The sequence below is a fragment of the Pseudomyrmex gracilis genome, unplaced genomic scaffold (assembly GCF_002006095.1).
Source record: "Pseudomyrmex gracilis isolate BER0280 unplaced genomic scaffold, ASM200609v1 scaffold_64, whole genome shotgun sequence".
Classification (NCBI taxonomy): Eukaryota; Metazoa; Arthropoda; class Insecta; order Hymenoptera; family Formicidae; genus Pseudomyrmex; species Pseudomyrmex gracilis.
Window position 1 is genome coordinate 66,589 of NW_018020648.1, and position 21,785 is coordinate 88,373.

The 21,785-nt window shown below is 31.0% G+C and overlaps 2 protein-coding genes across 9 annotated transcripts; one reads left to right on the forward strand and one right to left on the reverse strand.

The window, feature by feature from the left end:
* Nucleotides 1–11: 11 nt before the first annotated feature.
* LOC109854374 (protein phosphatase 1 regulatory subunit 12A) lies at nt 12–17,837 on the forward strand. 7 transcript variants are annotated; one of them, XM_020427415.1, is made up of 22 exons: nt 12–269; nt 3,401–3,531; nt 3,647–3,765; nt 3,959–4,118; nt 4,338–4,482; nt 4,609–4,745; nt 4,828–4,973; nt 5,264–5,395; nt 5,645–5,730; nt 5,810–5,936; nt 6,019–6,127; nt 6,438–6,572; nt 7,362–7,532; nt 8,075–8,206; nt 8,960–9,143; nt 9,447–9,599; nt 9,785–9,968; nt 10,083–10,192; nt 10,540–10,615; nt 12,374–12,888; nt 13,174–13,500; nt 16,234–17,837. In XM_020427415.1, exons 1-22 carry the CDS (start codon nt 21–23, stop codon nt 16,318–16,320), a joined length of 3,615 nt encoding a protein of 1,204 aa, XP_020283004.1. In that variant the 5' UTR covers nt 12–20; the 3' UTR covers nt 16,321–17,837. The 7 variants fall into 7 exon arrangements, with proteins under 7 accessions (XP_020283004.1, XP_020282998.1, XP_020282999.1 ...); XM_020427409.1 differs by lacking the exon at nt 12,374–12,888 and adding an exon at nt 14,146–14,238 and having other exon boundaries at nt 10,540–10,611; nt 16,234–16,319; XM_020427410.1 differs by lacking the exon at nt 12,374–12,888 and having other exon boundaries at nt 10,540–10,611.
* On the reverse strand, nt 10,626–21,651 carry LOC109854376 (glutamyl-tRNA(Gln) amidotransferase subunit B, mitochondrial). 2 transcript variants are annotated; one of them, XR_002250216.1, is made up of 12 exons: nt 21,426–21,651; nt 21,091–21,238; nt 20,895–21,008; nt 20,571–20,743; nt 20,303–20,451; nt 19,594–19,829; nt 19,329–19,517; nt 19,118–19,254; nt 18,924–19,047; nt 18,618–18,829; nt 13,870–14,039; nt 10,626–12,180 (listed from the first exon to the last, which is right to left on the reverse strand). XR_002250216.1 is itself a non-coding variant. In XM_020427416.1 (11 exons), exons 1-11 carry the CDS (start codon nt 21,542–21,544, stop codon nt 14,036–14,038), a joined length of 1,605 nt encoding a protein of 534 aa, XP_020283005.1. In that variant the 5' UTR covers nt 21,545–21,651; the 3' UTR covers nt 13,526–14,035. The 2 variants fall into 2 exon arrangements, 1 of the variants encoding a protein (XP_020283005.1); XM_020427416.1 differs by lacking the exon at nt 10,626–12,180 and having other exon boundaries at nt 13,526–14,039.
* Between the last annotated feature and the right edge of the window lie 134 nt (nt 21,652–21,785).

The following is a 21,785-nucleotide window of genomic DNA, read 5'->3' on the forward strand; positions in this document are numbered from 1 at the left end:
TCGTCGTCGCCACCGGGGCAATGTCTCTCGAGACACGTTCGAGCTCGGCCCTGTTCAAGCGAGCCGAACAGCTCAAACGTTGGGAACAGTCCGAGACGAATCGCGAGCCCGCACAACCGCGCCAAGTTGCACGCAAAATCAAGTTCTCCGCCGATTGCGTCTTCCTGGCGGCGTGCGCGGCCAGTGACAAGGAGGAGGTCGTGCGTCTGCTACAGAAAGGAGCGGACATCAACACCGGGAACGTCGACGGCCTCACCGCTTTGCATCAGGTAAGGCTTTTTTCGGTCGCGACGCTCTCTTTCGCGATCTCTCGAATATCTCGATTGCGAATCTGCTGTCTTTTGACAGATCTCGCGATTCTCTCGCGGAGATGCGATTTTCTGTTTTCTTTCTCTTTCTATCGAGAACGTAATTCTGCAAGATGGCTGCTTACAAACCCCAGCTGTCTAATTTGAGTGACTATTCGCGGAAACTTACTCGTATGTTACTTACATATCAATAAGATTGTTAATGAGAAGGTTTTGACGAAAATACAAACTTGATGTTGGAAACATGTCGGTCTTGGTTCGGTATAATAATATTGCGCGTTCAGAGAACGTCTATCTTCTTAAGGCCGAAACACACGTAACCACTGCCGAGCTACGAACGGCGTCTGCTTTTAACCGTTAATTACTGTTTACTGTTTAACTGTAATTATACTGTGTATCGGAAAAAAGAAGCTATTTTAAGCAATAATATTATGTTCGTGCGACGAAAATGCTAACGTCATCGCAAGTTGTCTTAATATCTTTGTCGGCTTGATATCTTTGTCTGTTATTATAATTTAAAAATGTTCTTATAATTATAGAATGTACATTCCGAAAAGTTTGATCTGTGTCTTCTTTTTAATTTTTTAGTTTCTCTAGTTGCGAGATCTAATTTATAAATTGTTATTTAATACAAAAATTGTAACAGCATATAATGATGTTGCACATGTGAATATTATTAATTATTTATTCACGTTACTTACTTAAAAATGTTGTTTAAAAAAGTTACATGTCCTACTGCAATATAAATATCATACATAGATTGTATATTGTCAAAATGATGGAATCTTAGACAAATGTGTCAACGCATATATATTTTTTAAAAGAACAACTTATCATAGTTAAGGGGAGATAAGAGAAACTTAGTTCCTCTGAATATTTCCTCTCTCTGAATATTTCTACTTAGATTACATGTATATATGAAAAATTCTTGAAAAGTCCTACATATGTATATATAAAATTTCTTTATTTTAATAAGAAAAATAGCATGTGAACATTTTATAAATTTTATATTTTATATATTTTGTAATTTTTATTGTATATATGTGTTGCCCGTGATATGTCTACATAATCTTCAACTTGTGTTTTCAATGTTGGAATATGAAATACTTTTGCTGAGCCCAACATGTTTTATTTTTGTGATTTTTATGCATGCTCATAATCTCCTTTGTGTGTAATAAAAAAATAATTGTAAAATTAACATTACGTTCACAATCTAGTTCATTAAATGAGTACTACATATAACACTATACATAGGTAAGTAATAAGAGAGAAAAAGAGAAAGAGAGAGGTTTAAACTTCTTTATTTGAATTATCGTTATAGCACTTATGTTTTAGTTTGCGAAAATTGTTATAAAGCACTGATTAGCAAAATTATTTTCTCAGATACATTTATTTTACTTTAATATTCTAGAGAGTTATAGAAGCTTTAAATGTTGAAAAACTCAATCATTGTTTTGATAGATTACAAGTTTTTTAAATATGAAAGCCACAATTTTATTGTTATAATTGAAAAGTTTAAATGTTATTATAAAATCTTTAAAATCTGAATTGACAATATCACCGAATTATAATTTTTGTATTTTTTACTTTAAAAGAGAAGTTATTTTTACATCTTTATTTCCTGATAAACAATTTTCTCAATTTAAATTTCTAATATTATAACCATGATTTAGTTCTAAGATACAATACATTGTATAAGGTCAGTTTGTTGTCACATTGACAGCGATATTTTTTCGCAAGATGTAAGCTTTTATGAGCAACCTATTTCTGGATATTTCTAAAAGCTGGCGCAACTGGGCAATCCGGGACACCTTGCATATATATGTGCCGTAACGGTTATTGCAGTATCTAAGTAATTAATGAGGATACATTAATAAGAGGGTTGGCACGCTAAAATTCCTGATGTAGAAAGCAAATAATTATATTACTATTAAGCCAGAGAGAAAATTTTTTCTCAAATAAATTTTGCCGACCGTATCTTTTTCTCTAATTAAAATGGTAATACATAAATTGTAATTCGAATTTTTGTACAGTTGCAAGAAAAAAAAAGTATTTGATATAATAAAGTATTTGATTGTAAATTTTGTTTGTTTTTACATAAGTTATTTTCATGCTTGATTGTCAATTAAATTGATTAACAAACAAAAACAAAATAAAAAAGCTGAGAAATGTTTATCACAACAATATTTTTTATAGTAAGATAATGATGTAGAGAATTAACCAAGTTCTATCAGGTTAGAATAATATTTTCCATAACGTAAAACGATAAACGATATATTTATATTATATATATATATATATATATATATATATATGTATATATGGATGTTATTTAAGTAAGGAGGAAGTTAAGGCATTTCATGGATTTGCGAAAATAGAATGTGAAAATACATCAGGCATCAAATGCTATTTATAGTTCTCTGTTAGAAGTCACAGGCTGCAGCATCTGTGTTCAGTTTAAATCCTCTGTGTCTAGCAATGTTGTAATATGTACCTAAATTTTTTTACATTGATATTGTCGAAATCGGAGAAATTTGCAATTACATTTAAATGACGATAAAAAATAGTTCATACTTGTATCGTAAACTTGATTTGTACATAAAGATGGTTAATTTTCTGTAGTTTTAACATTTCTGTAACTTTAAAAAATGTTATAATTAAATAAATGTATTTTATTTCTACAGAGTATATTTTCATTCTCTTGTACATAGAAAAACCGGAAAAATAATCCTTTAAGTTTTTTTTCAAATTTCATATAATTTGAATCAATTATGTAATTTTCATACACAATATATTTTATTATACATTCAATATTTTATTAAACAAAACGTTTAGATTACATTTAAAGTTTTTCGGAAATTATTGCTCGAAAATCTAAAAGCATATTTTATAACACAACGTCAATTCAAATCTTGGATTGCGACCAGACTGAGCAAAATCGGCGGTTCCGATGCCGAGAGAGACCTCGAAATACATCTTGCCAATCGTAAATGCTTTTCAGTTCTCTCGTTTAATACATATTCTTCGCGTAATTAAAACATAATTAGCATGTAAAATTGAATTTTTATGTTATATTAATCGTTTTATAACAGGCTTGCATTGATGATGACTTGGATATGGTTGAATTTTTGGTGGAACAAGGAGCAGATATTAATCGTGGAGACAACGAAGGCTGGACTCCTTTACACGCCACGGCGTCTTGCGGATTTATATCCATTGCCAAGTTAGTGCTGTTTCTACACAATGTAGAAATATATCTTACATTTGTGTAAAGTGTGAAACACGTTTTTTGCTTGCTCATATTTCGTTGGAACAAATTTGTATAAATATCTTTACAGATACTTAATAGAACAAGGATGTAATCTGGCAGCAGTTAATAATGACGGTGAACTGGCGCTGGATATCGCGGAAAGCGATGAGATGGAAGATATGCTTCAACAGCATATAAATAAAGCAGGTTCGCACATGCATATGTATAATCGCAAAATTATCAATATTAAAATTGTTTTTTTTAAATAAACTTATATTTATGTTAATATAATATGTAAAAACTTGTGGATTTTTTCTCAAATTGGAATGATATTATAAAACAACAATAGAAAAAAAAAATAAATAAATTGTATATCAATTATAAAAGACGTCTTTTGCAGGTATCGATTGTGATCAAGCTAGGAGTGAGGAAGAACGATCAATGTTGAATGATGCGAAAGCTTGGCGATCAGGTGCACCAGGCAAAGATTCCATACACCCCAGATCAGGAGCCACTGCACTTCATGTTGCCGCTGCCAAAGGCTATATCAAAGTCATGCAGTAAGATACATATAAATTTAATTAAGAATAAAATTATCTAATGCAAAAAATGTTAGAAAAAAAAATTCTACCGAAAGAAATTCTAATCTCTTACACATACCGTGTACAATAATGACTAGAATTATTTAAAAACTCAACTGTTTTTTCTTTTTTTTTTTGTGATACATTAAATACTAGGTGAGGTTTTTTTTATTGAACTTGTTTAACACTTCTGTGCAGCATATTACTACAAGCTCGATGCAATGTTGATGCACAGGACTTTGATGGATGGACACCTTTGCACGGTGCAGCACATTGGGGCCAATTGGAAGCTTGCAAACTTCTTGTTGAGAACGGCTGTGAGATGGATATAAAAAATTACGCCGTAAGAAAAATAAACGTTTATAATGATTTTATATAGTGCCGACTATAATAAACTCACAGATCGTCTTAACTTGATCAGGATTCAATCCAAACTGCTTAATAACAAATTTATTATCTCACTTTTTAGGGACAAACTGCTTTTGATGTTGCTGATGCAGACATTCTTAAAGCTCTTGAAGATTTGAAGGAGCAACAAGCACTTATAGTGAAAGAAAATCCGCAGACAAATAATAACAAAAAGCAATCGTCTATACCAAAGAAACGGTGCGCAACAAGACGAATTTGTATAATAGAATGTAAGGAAACATACGTTAACGTTACTCTAATGTATTTTTAATAACTACAGTGTCTCAACAAGCGCTGATAATGCACTAGCGGCACAAGAATCCGTAGAGATCTTCGAGGAAGAAACGCCAAATAAAGTCAAGAAGGTTGAATTAGAGATTCAATCCGATAAAGAAGATTCCAGCACTAGTACAAACAGCGATGTTGGTAAGTTTTTGCTCGCATCACAATCTCACGATATCATCTAATCCGCACGTTTAGGATTTATTTTCAAATAAGTGATTTATATTAATACGAAATAACTATCTACTCTGCAACTTCCATGTTTATCAATTTTATGTGAAGAAAAATGATGAAAAAAGTTTACGTTTTGCAAATTTTAGTTTTTTTTTCTCACAAATTTGTAATCTATTTATGCAGTTTTGTGAATCTATTATCTCTAATTTTTTGATTGTTAACTGTAATCTGTATTTCTTATAACATTGCTGCATGGACAGAAGCAACACGTGAAACACACATGGAAGAGAGTGATGGTGAAGGTGAATCTGAGACTAGCTCAGAATCACACTCTTCCACTTTCTCCAATCAATCTGATAAGTCTAACCACGCAACATGTCTTACAGATGATGGTAAGTTTGATCTGTAAGACTACTTTTTTTTCTTTTTTTTTTTTTTAATGATGCGGATTATTGCTTTCATTAATTATTGCATGTATTGTTTAATATAGATTTTACATCATTAGATATCCAAATAAGAATTTATACTAAATTGTTTAGCACTTTGTGTATATACAGAGAATCAAATTTCATATACACATATTTTTATACTGCAATGTAGTTTTTTATAATTTTAATAATTCTTAATACATTATTTTACAGAAAAGAAAAATAGAGTAAACAAAGATGAAAATGCATCACCCTATAGTCCATTATCTCCAATCGAAACTAATAAAGTTCCTAATCAGGTAAAGTATCTAAACAACAAAGTTATTTTATGTTAACGTTTTTTCGTTTTTGATTAATCCTTTGATTTCCATTTTCAAGGCTCCAGTATTGCCTCCAAAACAACAGACTGAAAATAACGAAGAAGGAGTTGTACCATCTTGGAGACGTTCAGGTTCCTTTCGAAATAGAGTGCAAAGTACTGAAATTACTAATTCTTCACCTACAAGTATGTTTACCTCGAATATTTCGACTATATCTTCCGCAATTTCAGGTTGAATCTTTAATGAAATTATGCTTGTTTATTCCAGAACTTGAGGATAAGGATAACAATATTAAAATACCGACAACACCAAACAAAGTCAGTGCGGAGCCCGATGTGGTACTAAGAAGAACACATAGTTTTGAAACAGATGAGAAGTAAGTTCAAAGTTCTTGTGTTTTTCGGACGTATTACATATCATATTTTTAATATTATAAATTCACAACGCTTTTATATTTTTAGTAATATGTTTTTTTTTTTATTTGCTATTGATATTAGCAGGTATACATAGTGCTATTAACAGCGCTTCTATTTTAACTAAGAATATTTATATCGTACACTCTTTTGCTGTTCATGTGTTCGCATAAAATTGCGAAGTCTTAGTGTTTCACATAATTGTATATGTCCCTATACTATAATGATAATTAGTGTAGAGATATGCATGGCACGGTGATGCATGTGATGCAGGTTTTATAGGCAGTACTTGGCATTGCGTGCCCGCATCAAGGCGTTCTCGTGCCCTACCCTCCATCGCTGCAATGCAGCTACTCCTACTCATACCAATGCTACGACTCGCTCTGCATCTCTACGCGAAACACACAGGTACATGCCGCATGTCTGTAATCTCAAAGTTACAACTTTTGTTTTTGTACAATATAAACGATTTTGTTAATATTCGTTGAGGTAATTTTTTATTCAGTTCAATGTGAGAACTTTGTATATACTACGTATAGAATGTTGCATTATTGCACTATTCACATTATTTAGAAGCAAAAATGTGACTTGAGGAGAAAATTTCTTTTATACATTTTATATGGGCTTTTAATGTGGCTTATGTGCTATTATTTCATCCAAGCTTAAAACTTTAAGATGCTTTAATTTAAAACCAACAATGATGCTTTATAATCACATATTACAGTATTAACCGTTAACACTTTTTAACAAATTTATTTACGAAAACTTACTTGAGAAAACTATCTTGAGAACTTACTCTTGAGAAAAAAATATCTTTATTTAATATTACACTTACCCTCTTTATCATGGCTAAATAATTGAGATAAACACAAAACATGAATATTTATTTTTGCGGTCTTAAAGATTTACAATCTCAAAAAGAAATTTTATTTGCAGCGCCATGATAAGATTGATGCAAAAGTATTCTTATCCTTAAATTTTAGTTATTTTTTTTAGCAATATAATTTTGAAAAAGCTCTTATTTTTAAATTGATTTTTTTAATCTTATTTTTAAATTCATATATTACAGTTATACATATAATTGCTGTACATATATACGTGAGCTTTACATAGCATACTAGATCGGCAATAAAATATATCTTCGACAGTTTACATATTGTTTCTTTTTTTTAATTATTTATTTTATTCTTTCTATAGAAAGAAAGACGTGAAATTAAATTTGGAATTGTCAAGACTGCCACAAGGAAGCAACACACTTTCACCAACATCCGCATCTAAAACATTGGCCTCGAGTTTAGTGTCATCCATCACAACAACTACCACTGCCACTACAACAACAAGTCCTATTCCAGTTAATCAAATTCGCAGGTAAATAATTTTTTTTTATATTAGGAGTATATGAAACACACACCCACACAGAGAGTTACTACGAAGTATATTTCTAATTCTCTAAATACATCTCTAAAATTTTATTTGACATCTAATTTAGGTTTAAAAAGGTTGGAAGTGGTTGCAGTATTTCAGTGAGCGCGCGTTATGTGTTTTATAAAATATGTAAAACATATTGATCACATTTAAGTTCTCTTTTCTCTACATTATCGTTTCACAAATATTCACAATTTAAGGAAAATCGAGCCATTCTTTTATTTTATAAATGTAAGGCTTTTAAACAAGATAGCATATGACTTTTTACTTTCTAAAGTGCTCAAAATACGTTTTGGAATTTATCAACATTATGATAAATTACGTATTTGTTTTTAATAATACACAAATACACAGATATCTTTTTAAAACATGAGGCTTATAAACACTTTTACAACATCAGAATACATTATTACATTGGCATAATTGACATCTGTGTATTTATATTTTTGTATTGTGCATTATAATATTAATATGGCTGGGGGTAGTGTTCAACCAGTGGAAGCTGCATCTACAGTTGTATCGAATGCAAATAATGCAGTAGCAACTGCTCCTGGAACTCCCACTACACCAGGAGGGAGCAAACTAAGTCCAGGAAATATCTTCAAGAATTTCTTCAAGTGGGTACTCACTACTCCGAAGATATTCCCAAAATATTGTGACTTTTGCATATATCCTTTCAGATGTTTATGTATATAACTTACGTTGATTTGCTGGCAATAGCATGGAAGTTTGCTTTTGCGGTGTGATTATTCCTTTTAGTTGCATAATTAATCGTTTTATATATATATATACTTGAATTTATATGATAATTCACAAAGTAACTACACGCCCAAATTCACCGGTCAACAAATGAATACACTATTACACATAAATGCACTTTATGTCCCGATTTTTGTTGAACATGTTACATACTTGTTAAACATGTAATTCTACAAAAACGCACTGTGATACATGCGATGTGATTTAATCCACTGCGACAAATGTCTATTGATATTCTATGGAAATTTTTTACCAGAACATTATGAGTATTACACACCTTTATTTGATCGTGGGAGTTGAAAATTAATACAATATTTTACTACAGGGAAAAATATATTACTTGCACATAATAATATGACCCATTACACCAAATATATACATTTGAAACAAGGATGTATTACTTATTTTTTGCAGGGATACATATACTCCTACTGTGTTTTATGCGAAAGATCTCTAAATATATTGCTTACAAATTGTGTTGAAAACATAATGCTTTACTAAGTTTGTTTTTTTTATTGCACAGATAAAAACAATCTGAAAATATTGTATACGTTTTGTTGCAACTTATAAAATCCGACATTTTCTATCTCGTGTATTGTATATGTGTGTAGATCCTTTGTTCCGCCGGTGCGTGATGAGGAAAGTGAAACTCAAAGAAAAGCTCATGCAAAGAGAGTAAGAGAGACAAGAAGATCTACTCAAGGCGTAACGTTGGATGAGATTAAGAGCGCGGAACAATTAGTGAAGAAGAAACAGCAAAATAACGAGTCGCCAACAGTGACACCGTCCACACAGGTAGACCAAACAATCATATTATTGTCGCCGAAAATTGCTTTATTGTGTGATTTATATAAATTACTAACTTTTCCTGAAAGAATACTTTTAAACGATATGTTAAAACACTATACGCAATATAATTGGATATAATAAATTTTATAACAAAAACTGAATTTTTTTAAACTAACTGAAATTAAATGGCTTTCATTAGATACTTATGGTTTCCTTATTAAAACATACTAGTTCATTTTTTATTACATTTTTTTTTATACATGTTGCATTGGCAACAATTTTTTCATATTTTTTTTTTAAATAATCCAGCCCACAACTACTGTCAGCAATACAGCTTCGATCACAGCTACGATAACAACCGCTACTTCCACTACTGTGACTACTGCAAATAAAGTCTCGGAAGAATCTAATTTACCTGAGAGACGACCATCTTGGAGGTTAAGGGTAGACAATGGAAGCAAGGTTTGTGCTTATAAAAGCATTATTTATTTATGATTAATTTGCAAAGATTGAAAGCTGTTTTTATTTATGCTTGCGCAATGCGCGTTTAAAATTATAATAAAATTTAATTAATAGTGAAAGATGTGCACTGCACAAGCGCTATTGTGTAAATCAAGATTTGTAATATACATACGTTTATTATATAGTTTCAGTTAGAGGATGCTAACAATAAGCCTAATGATAACACAACAGCTTATATGAGAAGACCGTCTGGTGGAACTGGTGTACCTAGACCATCGTCAGCGCCAGTGGAAACCATTGCCACGAGTAGTACAGAAACCACAATTACTTTGCCTCTTAGAAGATCATTAAAGCAACCTGATGACAAAGGTAATTTATTCACAGAATAATCAATATGACATAAATATAGGGTCCGCTAATGGCTAATGTGTTTTAAGAAACTAAGAAATATCAAAGCTACATAAAGTTCATTATGTGTTACAGAACAAGATAAAGAAAATGACAGTAGAAATGCACAAGCTACACAAGCGGTTATTCAAAGGAGACGTCGGCCTAAAAGAAGATCAACAGGTGTAGTCCACGTGGATATGGACGTTAGTAATTTTGTAACAATATCGAAACACTACATATTTTTCACAACTTGAATTCTTTATGAACATTTTATTCAATAAGTCGTTTACGACTCGCTAAAAAATGTAATTTTATTGGAACTGTGCAAGGATCCGATGAAAAAACGATCTGAAATTGTATATTAACTGGGATTGTAAAAAGATATAATTGAGAACGCTTTGATTTTTATATTCAGATCATCTTTGTTTCATTTGTTTTTAGTTCGCATTTGTCAGTTTGTGTCAACAAATATTATAGATTTTAGAGATCTTAAAGATTTTAAATCTAGTTTTAATTAAAAACATTTAACATTTGATTTAATTTTTTACAGGAAATTGATCCAGAGAAACAAGATGTAACTGCTGGTGGTGACTGTGACGATACTAAGGTCAATCACAATGAAGTAAGTAACTCATCATTTTATTTAAAATATCGTGCAACGCGCGTGTCACTCTCAAACATTAACAAATCGTTGTATATTATAAATCACTTATCATTTTTAAATCTCGAAGTAATATATATTTCAAAATAGAGACTTATGCAAATGAAGTATAATATAATCGCTATAATTGCTGCATGATGAATTGATGCCGCTGATCCAAAATGAAATGCATCACTTCTCTGTTTCACTGGCCTTCGGTTTTTTTATACAATCTTTTTGACGCCAGAGCATCTGTCCGAATTTCGATTTGCGAGCTTCTTGCCACAGTTTGGTAGACACGTGCCAAAAATCCAAAATTGGATAACGCGCAGTTGAGTGACGCAGAGGAAAATACAACGCTTGTAAATCGAGGAGAGTATAACGATGAGACTATCATCTCCTTTTGAGACTACAATACTAATAGTAGATTGTTATCTTGCAAAGTGTTTTTTTGATTGTTGAATATAGGTCCAAATAATATAATAATTACGCGATTACTTCATTGAGAGCATATAAATCGTGCAAAAAGAACACGCTTTCCATTATATTCGCATTATTGGCAATCGTTGCTTAATAATTTCGGAAACTGGTTCACAGTTCCGGCGTAACTTTTTTATTTATCTCATATAAACAACCGTTATAAACCACGGGAGCTTCGGCTTATTTTTAGCATCTTGGAAGAATAACCTCTATTCCGTGCATTCTCGGTAAAAATAGTCCAACATTCGTTATTCTGTCACCCTACATTCGGAAAATACGATATTTAATATAATACTATATAGAAATATATATAACAAGGATCGTTGTGTTGCTCTGACGTCAGCACATAAATTTACTCAATTACCAAATGGATGTGTTTTGTTCTCTTACATGAAATCGATTCAAATATTTTTTCCCTTCTAAAAAGCTTTAACAGAGCTTAAATTACCTTGGACAATTTAATCGGCAATCAAAAAAAAATAAAAAAAATAAAAATAATCGTGAACACGGGCTTGACCGTATCTAAAAGTATTCTGTCAACGCGTTTGGAATACGTGACGCTTTGACATTTAGAAATGGTGTACACGCCGATTACTTTTACCGTTCACAAATATCGTCAAGACATTTAAATCGTCTTATACATTTCTTTGTAACGATATGTCGTTAGTTTATATTAAAATACGTGTACATGAAGTTACTTTGATACATAATGAAATTTTTACTTATGTTTTTTTTTTCGAAGCTTACTCTTTTAAGCTTACTCTCAGCATGAAATCGAACTTATCATGGGATAGATTATATCCGTTTTTAAATTTTATAAATCAACTGATTTATATTGTTATAAGCTGCTACGTGAAAAAAAAAAAAAGAAATAGTTAAAAATTGCGTTACTGCATTTGTTCTCTGAAACATACAACCTTGATATTTGTGTGCGTCTTCGCGTGCATTCCGAAAATAGCGCATAGTAGTACTAATGCTTTAAAGCAAACTGCCTGTCTTGAGTTCTCCTCCGTTCAGTCTCCGTCAGTCTATCATTTGCTATCCGCGGCGCTGGTTTTGCGCATTTCGCTTCTAAAAAAAAATCGAAAAGCACTCGAGATATTATATAAACTGAGACAAAGCTTGCTAATAATCGATTAAATGCGATTAACGTATAAAAAGTTCGGTGAAGAATTTAAAAAGAAAACAGAAGCTGCAAATGTTGTTTAAAGCCTTGTAATAATTTTGCACGTGACGCAAACCATGTCTTCGTACAGAAAAGGAGCACATACTAAGCCAACAACAGCTGCGGGCCTGAGAGCTCAAGCGTCAAAAAATGGGCAATCAATTTTTGGAAACAGGTCACGGATCAGTGGATTACTTTCGTTAAATCAAAATAATTTAACATTCAATCCAAGTAGCAGTAGTAGTTTATTGAGCGTAAAAAACCCAAAACTATATTCCGGTTCGAGTTTTCTGAATAAAAGTACAAAGAGTAGCGATTTGTTTCGAACAAATCCGTATGCGAAAAATACGAACAGTTCAAATTATTCAAATCTGTTCACGACATACGGTGGAACAACGACAGGATATGGTGGCGTGACTTTACCTTCTCACACAAATGTCAATTCTTTGAATCTGAGTCCATCTCCTAGTTACAACTATTTAAACTTAAACTTAAACGCTCGCCCACACGTGAAAAAAACCGAGAGTTTTAACAGATCGAAAATAAAACAAAATCTTAATATTGGATCGAGAAGTTCCAGTCTACAAAGTTTAGCTAGTTCTGAAGGATACGCTGTAAGCAATTTGTTTTCTATTCTAGATCTACGCTTAATTAAATTTTGTGCGTATTAAAACGCGTTGTTGTACATAGACATTAATTAAAAATTAGTTATTAGTACATGTGAATTATATTAATTCATAATATTAAAAAAAAAAAAAGAAATATTACAGAAAAAGTCTACAAAAGCTTTTTCTAAATCAAATTATTTGCAATAATATATAAGCAATAATATCAAATTATTTGCAATAATATATTTGTGCAATAAAAAAATTAACAATATTTTGAATATCTGTTTCTAGAGTGGAAACGATCGTTCTGGCAGAACCAATAGATTAGGCTCGATATCTTCGTTGTCGTCAGATGCGTCATCAGCTCCGATCAGACTAAAATCCAATAGTAGCTCCGAAAACGGCGAATTAGATTATAAGAAATTATATGAGGAATCTCAAGCCGAGAACGAGAGGTTAAAGGAGAAACTGAAGCGTTCTGATGAACAATTAAAGGAAGTTAGGAATTTATTGGAGAAAGCGCAAACCAGCCAAACTAAAGTAATTCTTTCCGAAGCGGAGAAAAGAGAGAGGCGAGCGATGGAAAGAAAACTTTCAGAAATGGAAGAAGAATTGAAGGTAAGCTCAGATTTTTCTAACTATATGTATTTTTTTTTTTTTTTTTTTTTATGGACTACCATTTTATATATGAAAGCAGACGAGAAACAAATGCTTTCTGATGTATTAAATTAAATAATGAAAAACCTTGTGGAGACACAATTGTCTCTTTCTCATTCTGTGATCTTATATGTATGAATATATATGGTATCTCTCAGTATATATTTGATACTCACAATTTTAGATTTGTTTTTTTTTTTTTAGTTATTTATATCGTCATTTCTTTTTTGTTTTGTTGCTGCGATTGTTAGCAACAAGGAAAGACAGTGATGATTATTTTTGTACAAAGAAGTGCTTCGGCGCATCTATATTTTATATGCTTTTTCTTACCTTTTGCCAATTTTACGGCGCTTTATCCTCCTTCTTATTCTTCATTCGTATTCGATTTTTGTTTGACGGGAAAAATTTCATGATTTTCATTTTTATAGTTTTCCCTGAGTTCCGCTTTTCAGAATTCCTAATAGTAGCTTAGCGGGAAATTGCACGCGGTGGTTACTCATCTGTCATCAATGAAAACGTGGATTAGTTATGTGTTTTTGGATATTTTTGGGATAAAAAAACGACGAATGGCGGGGTTTTTTAGGCTAATCGTTTAACTGTTTACAGCAATTGCAAAAGCTCAAAGCTGAAAATGAGAGATTGAAAGCCGAAAATCGGGCACTTACCCGCGTCGTATCCAAACTCACCAATACTAAATAGGTAAAGAACATAATGACAGCATCTGCGTTTATACGATAGACAACGTATATCTCACGTACAGCATTTAATTAATTACTTAATTGAATGATTAATTACAATTTTGTGTTCTGACCGCCAATATTAAAAACTGAAACGATAATACTACTCATCTACTTATCATACAGTTCAGCTTTGCAAAGTGCATTTTCAATATGTAATGCGATCATTAATCAGAGTTTTTAATTAAACTGTACTAGCTTATTGATTTAAAAAAAAAAAAAAAAGAAGAAAGAAAAAAAAGAGACTTCAGGTTTGTGCTATATGTACATATACTCATTCTCAGTACTGTATAATCAACATACGATCGCATATCTTGTGTGATAATACTAATAACTTTGTTACTTGTGCAATGTATTTTGACGCGAGAGTTTTATATATGATTTATTACGTTTACAAAGACATGTACGTATATATATGATTATTCAAAATTGTTAGCGCAAAGAACTGTTCGATGATGAAACTATATAAATGAATGATCGCGGTTAGTTTTGTTGTACTGCATGTTATGAGGAAATCATTTTTAATAATGTTTTACTAAAAAACAAAATCATATATATATATATATACATATATATATATATATATATATGAAAAACTTTTAACAAGAAATATATATGAACGAACGCAGTCTGTCATTTATAAAATGCATATAGGAATGATTATAAACTCTACAAACTTTAACTTTAGGAAATTTTTTTCTCCATTATATACATATATATATATATAAAACCACCTTTCCACATATACAACATATAACATCAATAAACTGAATGCTATCACCCAAGCATCGATCATCTATCTGTAGCACGTGTTTCACATGAGAAACAAAAAATCATCATGACTTTGCAGCTGATTATTTTCCTTCTTGTTTCATTCATCTTAATTGTAACTGTGTGAAAGTACACGTTTCCCGAAACATGTTCGATTGTTGAGAGAAAAATCAACACTTATATATATATTACACACTTTATTAACTTAGATCTTCAACTTTTTTTTTTTTTTTTTTTTCCAGAAAGCATGTTAAACATCGTTGCATTTTTATTGCACTTATTGACATAGAAACTACTTTACGAAATGGCCAATCCACGAAGTTGTCATTAATCTCCCTCTTTTTAACTTTTATGTATAATATTGCATACTTATTGTTATTTCACACATGGTATGCACACACTAGACGGCTTACGTATAATCAATGATTATTTTGTAGTGTTCTAAAGGTGCTCAACAAAGAAAGAATATGGCAGGTGATTACAGTATTAATTGCAAATAATAAAAACATAAAAGATCAATTTATATAATATTTATTAATTAAGATTTTACATTTTCCGAACTTTTCACGTTGAACTTAATAATTTGATACTTGAACTTTTTATATTGTATATAAGCCTGAAGATTGTTTTTTAAAGAGATACAAACTTTATATTGTAAAATATCTGTGTGTGAAAAAAAAAAAATTACTACTCTTAAGTCGAAATATATTGAAATTTTGCAACCGTTTACAAATAATAATCCGTTTGAGATATTTACTTGAGAGCTATCACAATGTTTAGTATAGACGTGAATGATTATTATATAAAGAATACTTTGTGTATATATAGATGCAATAATATTAAAAGAAAATAAAATTTATGTCATTCTTGTATTTTTGATATGTGATATAAATGTCATAAATAATTTGTACGAACGCTTTTTGCTATTCACGATCAACTTATGAGTTGTCTTACAATACTTAAACATCTATTAATTTCTGCTAATATATGCAGTACCCGAATATTTTAACGACTTTTGATTGCAGTAATACTTGTGAGTGCCTCTTTCTGTTTATATTTTCCTGTTGTTTTGTGAGCACTTATATTCCGTTGATAACGGTATTATTTCTTTAATATATTCCCTCTTTATATAATGTTACGTTCTCGATTAGCGCAATAAGAATTAGTGTGACAATTTTTTTTCTAGGTGATGGAGCAACTAAAATGCGAAAATCAGAGGCTAAAAGATGAAAATGGTGCCTTGATCAGAGTAATCAGCAAATTATCCAAATAAATTTTTTGTAGTCCCAACTGCACACCGTAATGAAAGTTTAAGTTTTATTAAATCTATATCGAATGAATCGCTTTAACTATAACAGCATCATCATTATCGCTAGTATTCTCATAAATCCGCAATTCATGCTGTCGAATGAATTTTTTCTTGTGCTAATTTAACTTATTCCGATAACGAAATCAATTAAATCGCATGGCTGTGCCAAAAGCGAGAAGAGATGTTACTCCTATTCTTAGACTGTGAATACTTGATTGTAAAAGACTTAGAGATGATTTTACTTTGTGGAATTACTTTTTACTATGTCTTGTAGAAAGATGAATTTTATAAAGAATGAATTTTATAATCCAGTATATATATATATATAAAAATCGAGTCAATGATTTGTGTGTATAGTAAAAGAAGATTCAGATTTATTTTATTCGATTATTAGAAAGAAAACGAACTGGACAGTTATTATGAACTTTTCGGAAACCGATCGAAATCATAGGATTTCGACTGACGAGTTTTCGATCGCAATAATTCCGTTTATGTTTTTGGTCTATTATGAAAATCTCTTTGGAATCGAAATAAAATCGACTTTCCCTGCGCGTTTCAATATGCGCGAAAATAAACGTAGAAATAAACCGAACAAAAATAGAAAACGGATAATTTTCGTCCAATCAGAGTACAAAAAGAACACTGAGTTTAAACTTCACGTGCGCCGAAAAAAATAACCAGTAAAAGCACAGACTTTTGCGTTACAATGATTTCATGCAGAAATCTGTGTTTAAAGGCCTGTAAGCAAAAATTTAAGCAATAAAATGTGAACATTAAGCAAGTCATCTGATATTATAGGCTAGCATTTTTTCAAGTGTAAACTACGTTCAAAATACCGTTCTATGATTTTATTGATTTGCTTATTGCTTAAGTTTTTGCATATGTCATTGGCCTTTAGCTTCTTTGCTTCGGTTGTCAACATTGACAATTTCTATAATCGTTCCGGATTGTTTCAGAATGTTCATAATAGAAAAACTGACCAAATTTGAAAAATTTCGATCTGAAACGATTCCGATTATATGATAACTGTCCTATTAACTTTTGTGAGCCGTTTTCTTTTTTAACAAATCACGATATTACTGTTGATTCTTTGTAAGGAAATTTTGTAAATACATTATAGACAATGGTGATGTGGCATTTTGGTAAAGAGAGTTTTTAACCGCAGAGCAAGTCTCTGATGCCCTCTGCATACAAGCAAGTCTACAGTGAATCGTAAACAAATACGTTCGCATCATCGAACAATGCAATAAATGATACGTCTGTTGTGCTTGATGAAATTATGCAGGTAGTAAAAGAGTCAGAAAACAATGACTTTTAAATGCTACTCAAGTGGCCTTTCTTTGAAGACTGCAGTTTATAAATCCTTCCATCATTGCCATTTTGCAGTATAGGCAGAAACAATTTGACACATATATAAATATATATATATATACAGAAGTAAATGTTTTTAATTACTCTGTAACATACTACATATATAATTATATAATATATCACAGATGATATGTAAAATATACTTTATAGAGAGACTCGTTGGGATTTTTATAAATCTCTTTAAAGTGCTGAAATTACTGTATATTAGAGCACATATACATACATACACATACACATACACATACACACACACACACACACACATACATACACATACACATATACACACACACACACACACACACACACACATACTCTCTCTCTTTCTCTCTCTTTTCTTTGGCTATAACTTCAGTTCGAAATATTTACGTGAAATGTAGAATCTGTGTTATTATTTTTAACTATCTGTTCAATATAAAATGCTGTTACCTATTATCTTCTTATAGCATTCTTAATGATTGTCTAATAATCAGGATAAAGATAAAATATTTATAAATATTGGAATAATGGAATGTGTAAAGTGACAGAGTTAGCATGTTTTTTAATGATATTATTGTAAACAATTGTAAAAAAAAAGTGACTCAATGTAGTTATTTCGTAATGAAGTTTGTTAGAAAATAATATATATTTGTGTAAATATTTAATATATATATATATAGACTTATATATAGTTTTTATATATTAATTATTTTTATTTTATTAAACTTAAGTCGCAATTTTTACATTGTTACATATCTACATATGTTACATAAACAATGTGCGGTTATTTACTAAAAGGTAAGTGATTAAACATTACTTTTTATATTTAAATGTTTTATATTTTTTAATTTTTATATACATGTAATATATACACTATATATATATATCATTATAAAATCAATTGTATTTACCTCAATAATTTTTCCATTAGGTTTGCAACAGCAGCCATATCTGCACGTTGTTCCGTAGCTTTTGCTATTTGTCCCATTAATGCATTAAATAAGTTTTTCTTGCCACATTTGAATCCTGATACAAGTTTTGGATTTTTTTCTATAATTTCTAAACATATCTGTTCCAGTTGCTTTTTATCTGATATCATGTACCAATTTCGTTCTTCAACAATCTATTTACAAAATACAAGGCAGTTTTATTGTACAAACTAAATCAAATAAAACTTATTTTCTATAAATACTGGTTTTTAAGAAAAAAAGAATTACTTCTATCGGAAGTTTTCTTGAATCATTTAATAATTCCTTCAAAAGTTTCTTTGCCGTTGTTAAGTTGATCATTTTGTCTTGTAATAAGTCAATTATTTGGCTGATGAAATCTTCGTGTGGTATGCTAAATGTTTATTAAACAAGTATTGTCTGAAGCTTAGAGAGATATTTTATTTAAAAAAAAGAGAACTTACCAAAAATCGACTAATAATTTATTTTTATGAAGAAAACCTAATAGTTCCATTGCAAGAAACTTGGCTACCAATTGTGGTTGGCGATTCTCATCTTTCTTTATAATTTTAAAGAATAAGTCTAATAATATAAAATCACTCTAAAACAAAAAAATGTAAGACATTAAAATGTGTTTTTTTTTTTTTATTGCAATATATTGCAGTATAAACTTACCATTACAGACATAATTACTTCAGGTGAAATATTGAAAACCATTTTTAATCTCTGACGTATTTGTTCCGGCAATTCAGGCAGCTGTTTTCTTAACACTACAGCATCGACTAAATTATCTTTATTTGGTATTTCTTCTCTGACATGTATGCGCAAAGGTGGCAAGTTTGTTTCGGGCATGAATCGGTAATCCTAAAAGGAAAACATTAGATGATACAATACATCATCATTATCATCATAATATAAAAAATCGTGAACTATATATTACTTCTTTGTCTTCCTTTTCACGCATAGGAATAGTTTGTTTTTTTTCCGTATCCCATGCGCGAGTTTCGTTAAATATTTTATCGCCGGCATCGAGAATAGAAATTTGTCTTTTTATTTCATATTCAATAGCTGCTGCAACAGCACGCGGGCTTGCGATATTTTTGATTTCTGTTCTAGTACCTAAACTATCATCTCGGTTATTTACAGAAACATTAGCATCGATACGAAGTGCTCCTTCTGCAATTAAAAAAATTTAAAGGTATATTTTAAAATACTTCTATAATGTACATCTGTGTATACACACTATGTAGTATGTATTGAATTATCAAGAGAGGCACGCGCGGCAGTGCCTCGCGCCAAGTTACGCGCAACGAAGTGCACGCGCGCGGCGAGTTTTTTTTGCATTAAATATTTTTTATTTTGAAAACAGTTCCACACGGGTTTTCGACTTTTGGCCGTTTTATACTATTTTATTTTGTAACAATGTACAAGGTATGTAAACATACAAGATTACCTTGGCGCTACTTTCTGATATAAATTTCTTTTGTAGACTAGATTTTGCAGAGAAAGAGTTTCTATGTAGTATAGAATAATATAGTAATACTTTTTTTTTAGAGATACGTGCAGCGCGTGTACTTGGCGCCTTTTTTACCTTTTTTTTTTTTGAAAAGGTACAATTTATACATAATAATATAGTTCTTCCAACTGACCTTCCATTTTGCCACTACAGACGCCCAATAATTGTAATGTGAGTACTAGCTCTTTTACAAGAGCAGCTGCTTCTTCACTATCAGCTAAGTCGGGCTCAAATACAAATTCCATTAAAGGTATTCCAGCACGATTGAGATCAATTAAACTTCTATAGATACGGTAAATTAAAAATTATTTTTTTGCACTTTTTTCTCACTCTTTTATCTAAGGAGCTAATAATTAAATAAAACAAATACTAAATCAATATGTATATATATATATATATACCTTCCTGTACTTTCATCATACAAAGTTTTGCCACTGTCTTGTTCTAATTGAATCTGTTTTAGTTTAGAGGATTTCAAGTACTGCAGTCCATGCTGTTTTGGATTTATCACATAAAATTGTAGTTCGCCATTGACTGCAATAGGATGTCCTTGTTGAGTTATTTGAAATCCTGCCTAAATTAAAATTAATAAGCATATGTGTCTAAATAATTTAAGATTAATAAACATATGCATATATGAAGTGACATAGACAGCTGTGTCTTCTCTTGTGATATGTATTTGTACTATTATTTGCAGGCAAATGTATTTATATTATTATATTTACAGGCAAATCCGCATAGAAATAATGTTTCCTCTCAAACAAGGAAGTTTCATTCAATTGACAAGACAGCGCCAATGCTGTCAATACAGCAGCTTCCACACATTTCCTATTTAAAACCTAAAAGATAGTAATATCTATACTTGTATGCGCACAATAATTAAAAGTTTATTATATAATATGCAATACGCCAGTAATTTACAGGTAATGTTCCTGGTGTGGCACAATCGAAAAACGAGACACATGAATTAGTTGGACAGGCAAAGTTAGTAGATGCGTCAGAAAATAATTTTGACTTTGTTGCAATCTGAGCATGAATTTCTAATCCTACAGTAGGTTTCCACCTCTGTCTGAAAATGAAAAACAAATTCATGAAAGAACAAAGAAAATTGACATAACGCAAGTATTAATACTCGGTACCAAGCCATCGCAAGTATTAAAAAAAAAAAAACTAACATTCACATATACGACAATTTTCTTTCAAGTAATAACAAAGTTTGCGTGTATGCAATTACATATCATAACCTGGCTGCTCACCGCACTTGTCTTGTGTCTGTTTGTATTTTGGATGCGAGAAATCGTTGTGAGAGAATGTTATTTCGTTTTTTTATCCATTTCTGCGCAAGATTAAGAAATGTTTGTTTTTTTGACAGCATTGCTACTTTTTCATGAGAGCGGAATACTGATTGTCCCGTGTTTCTTGTCACATGCAAGTACGGTGATTTGATGTTACCTATATGGAGAGTAAACAGAACCTCAAATTGAGGAATTTAAAATGTTTTGACCGGCTCAGTAGCTTGGGACACGTTCCGTTTCATGCATATGTACGCATATATCCATAGTACACGTTACGTATACTATAGATCATGCGCGCATTCATTTAATCAGAGAAAAAGA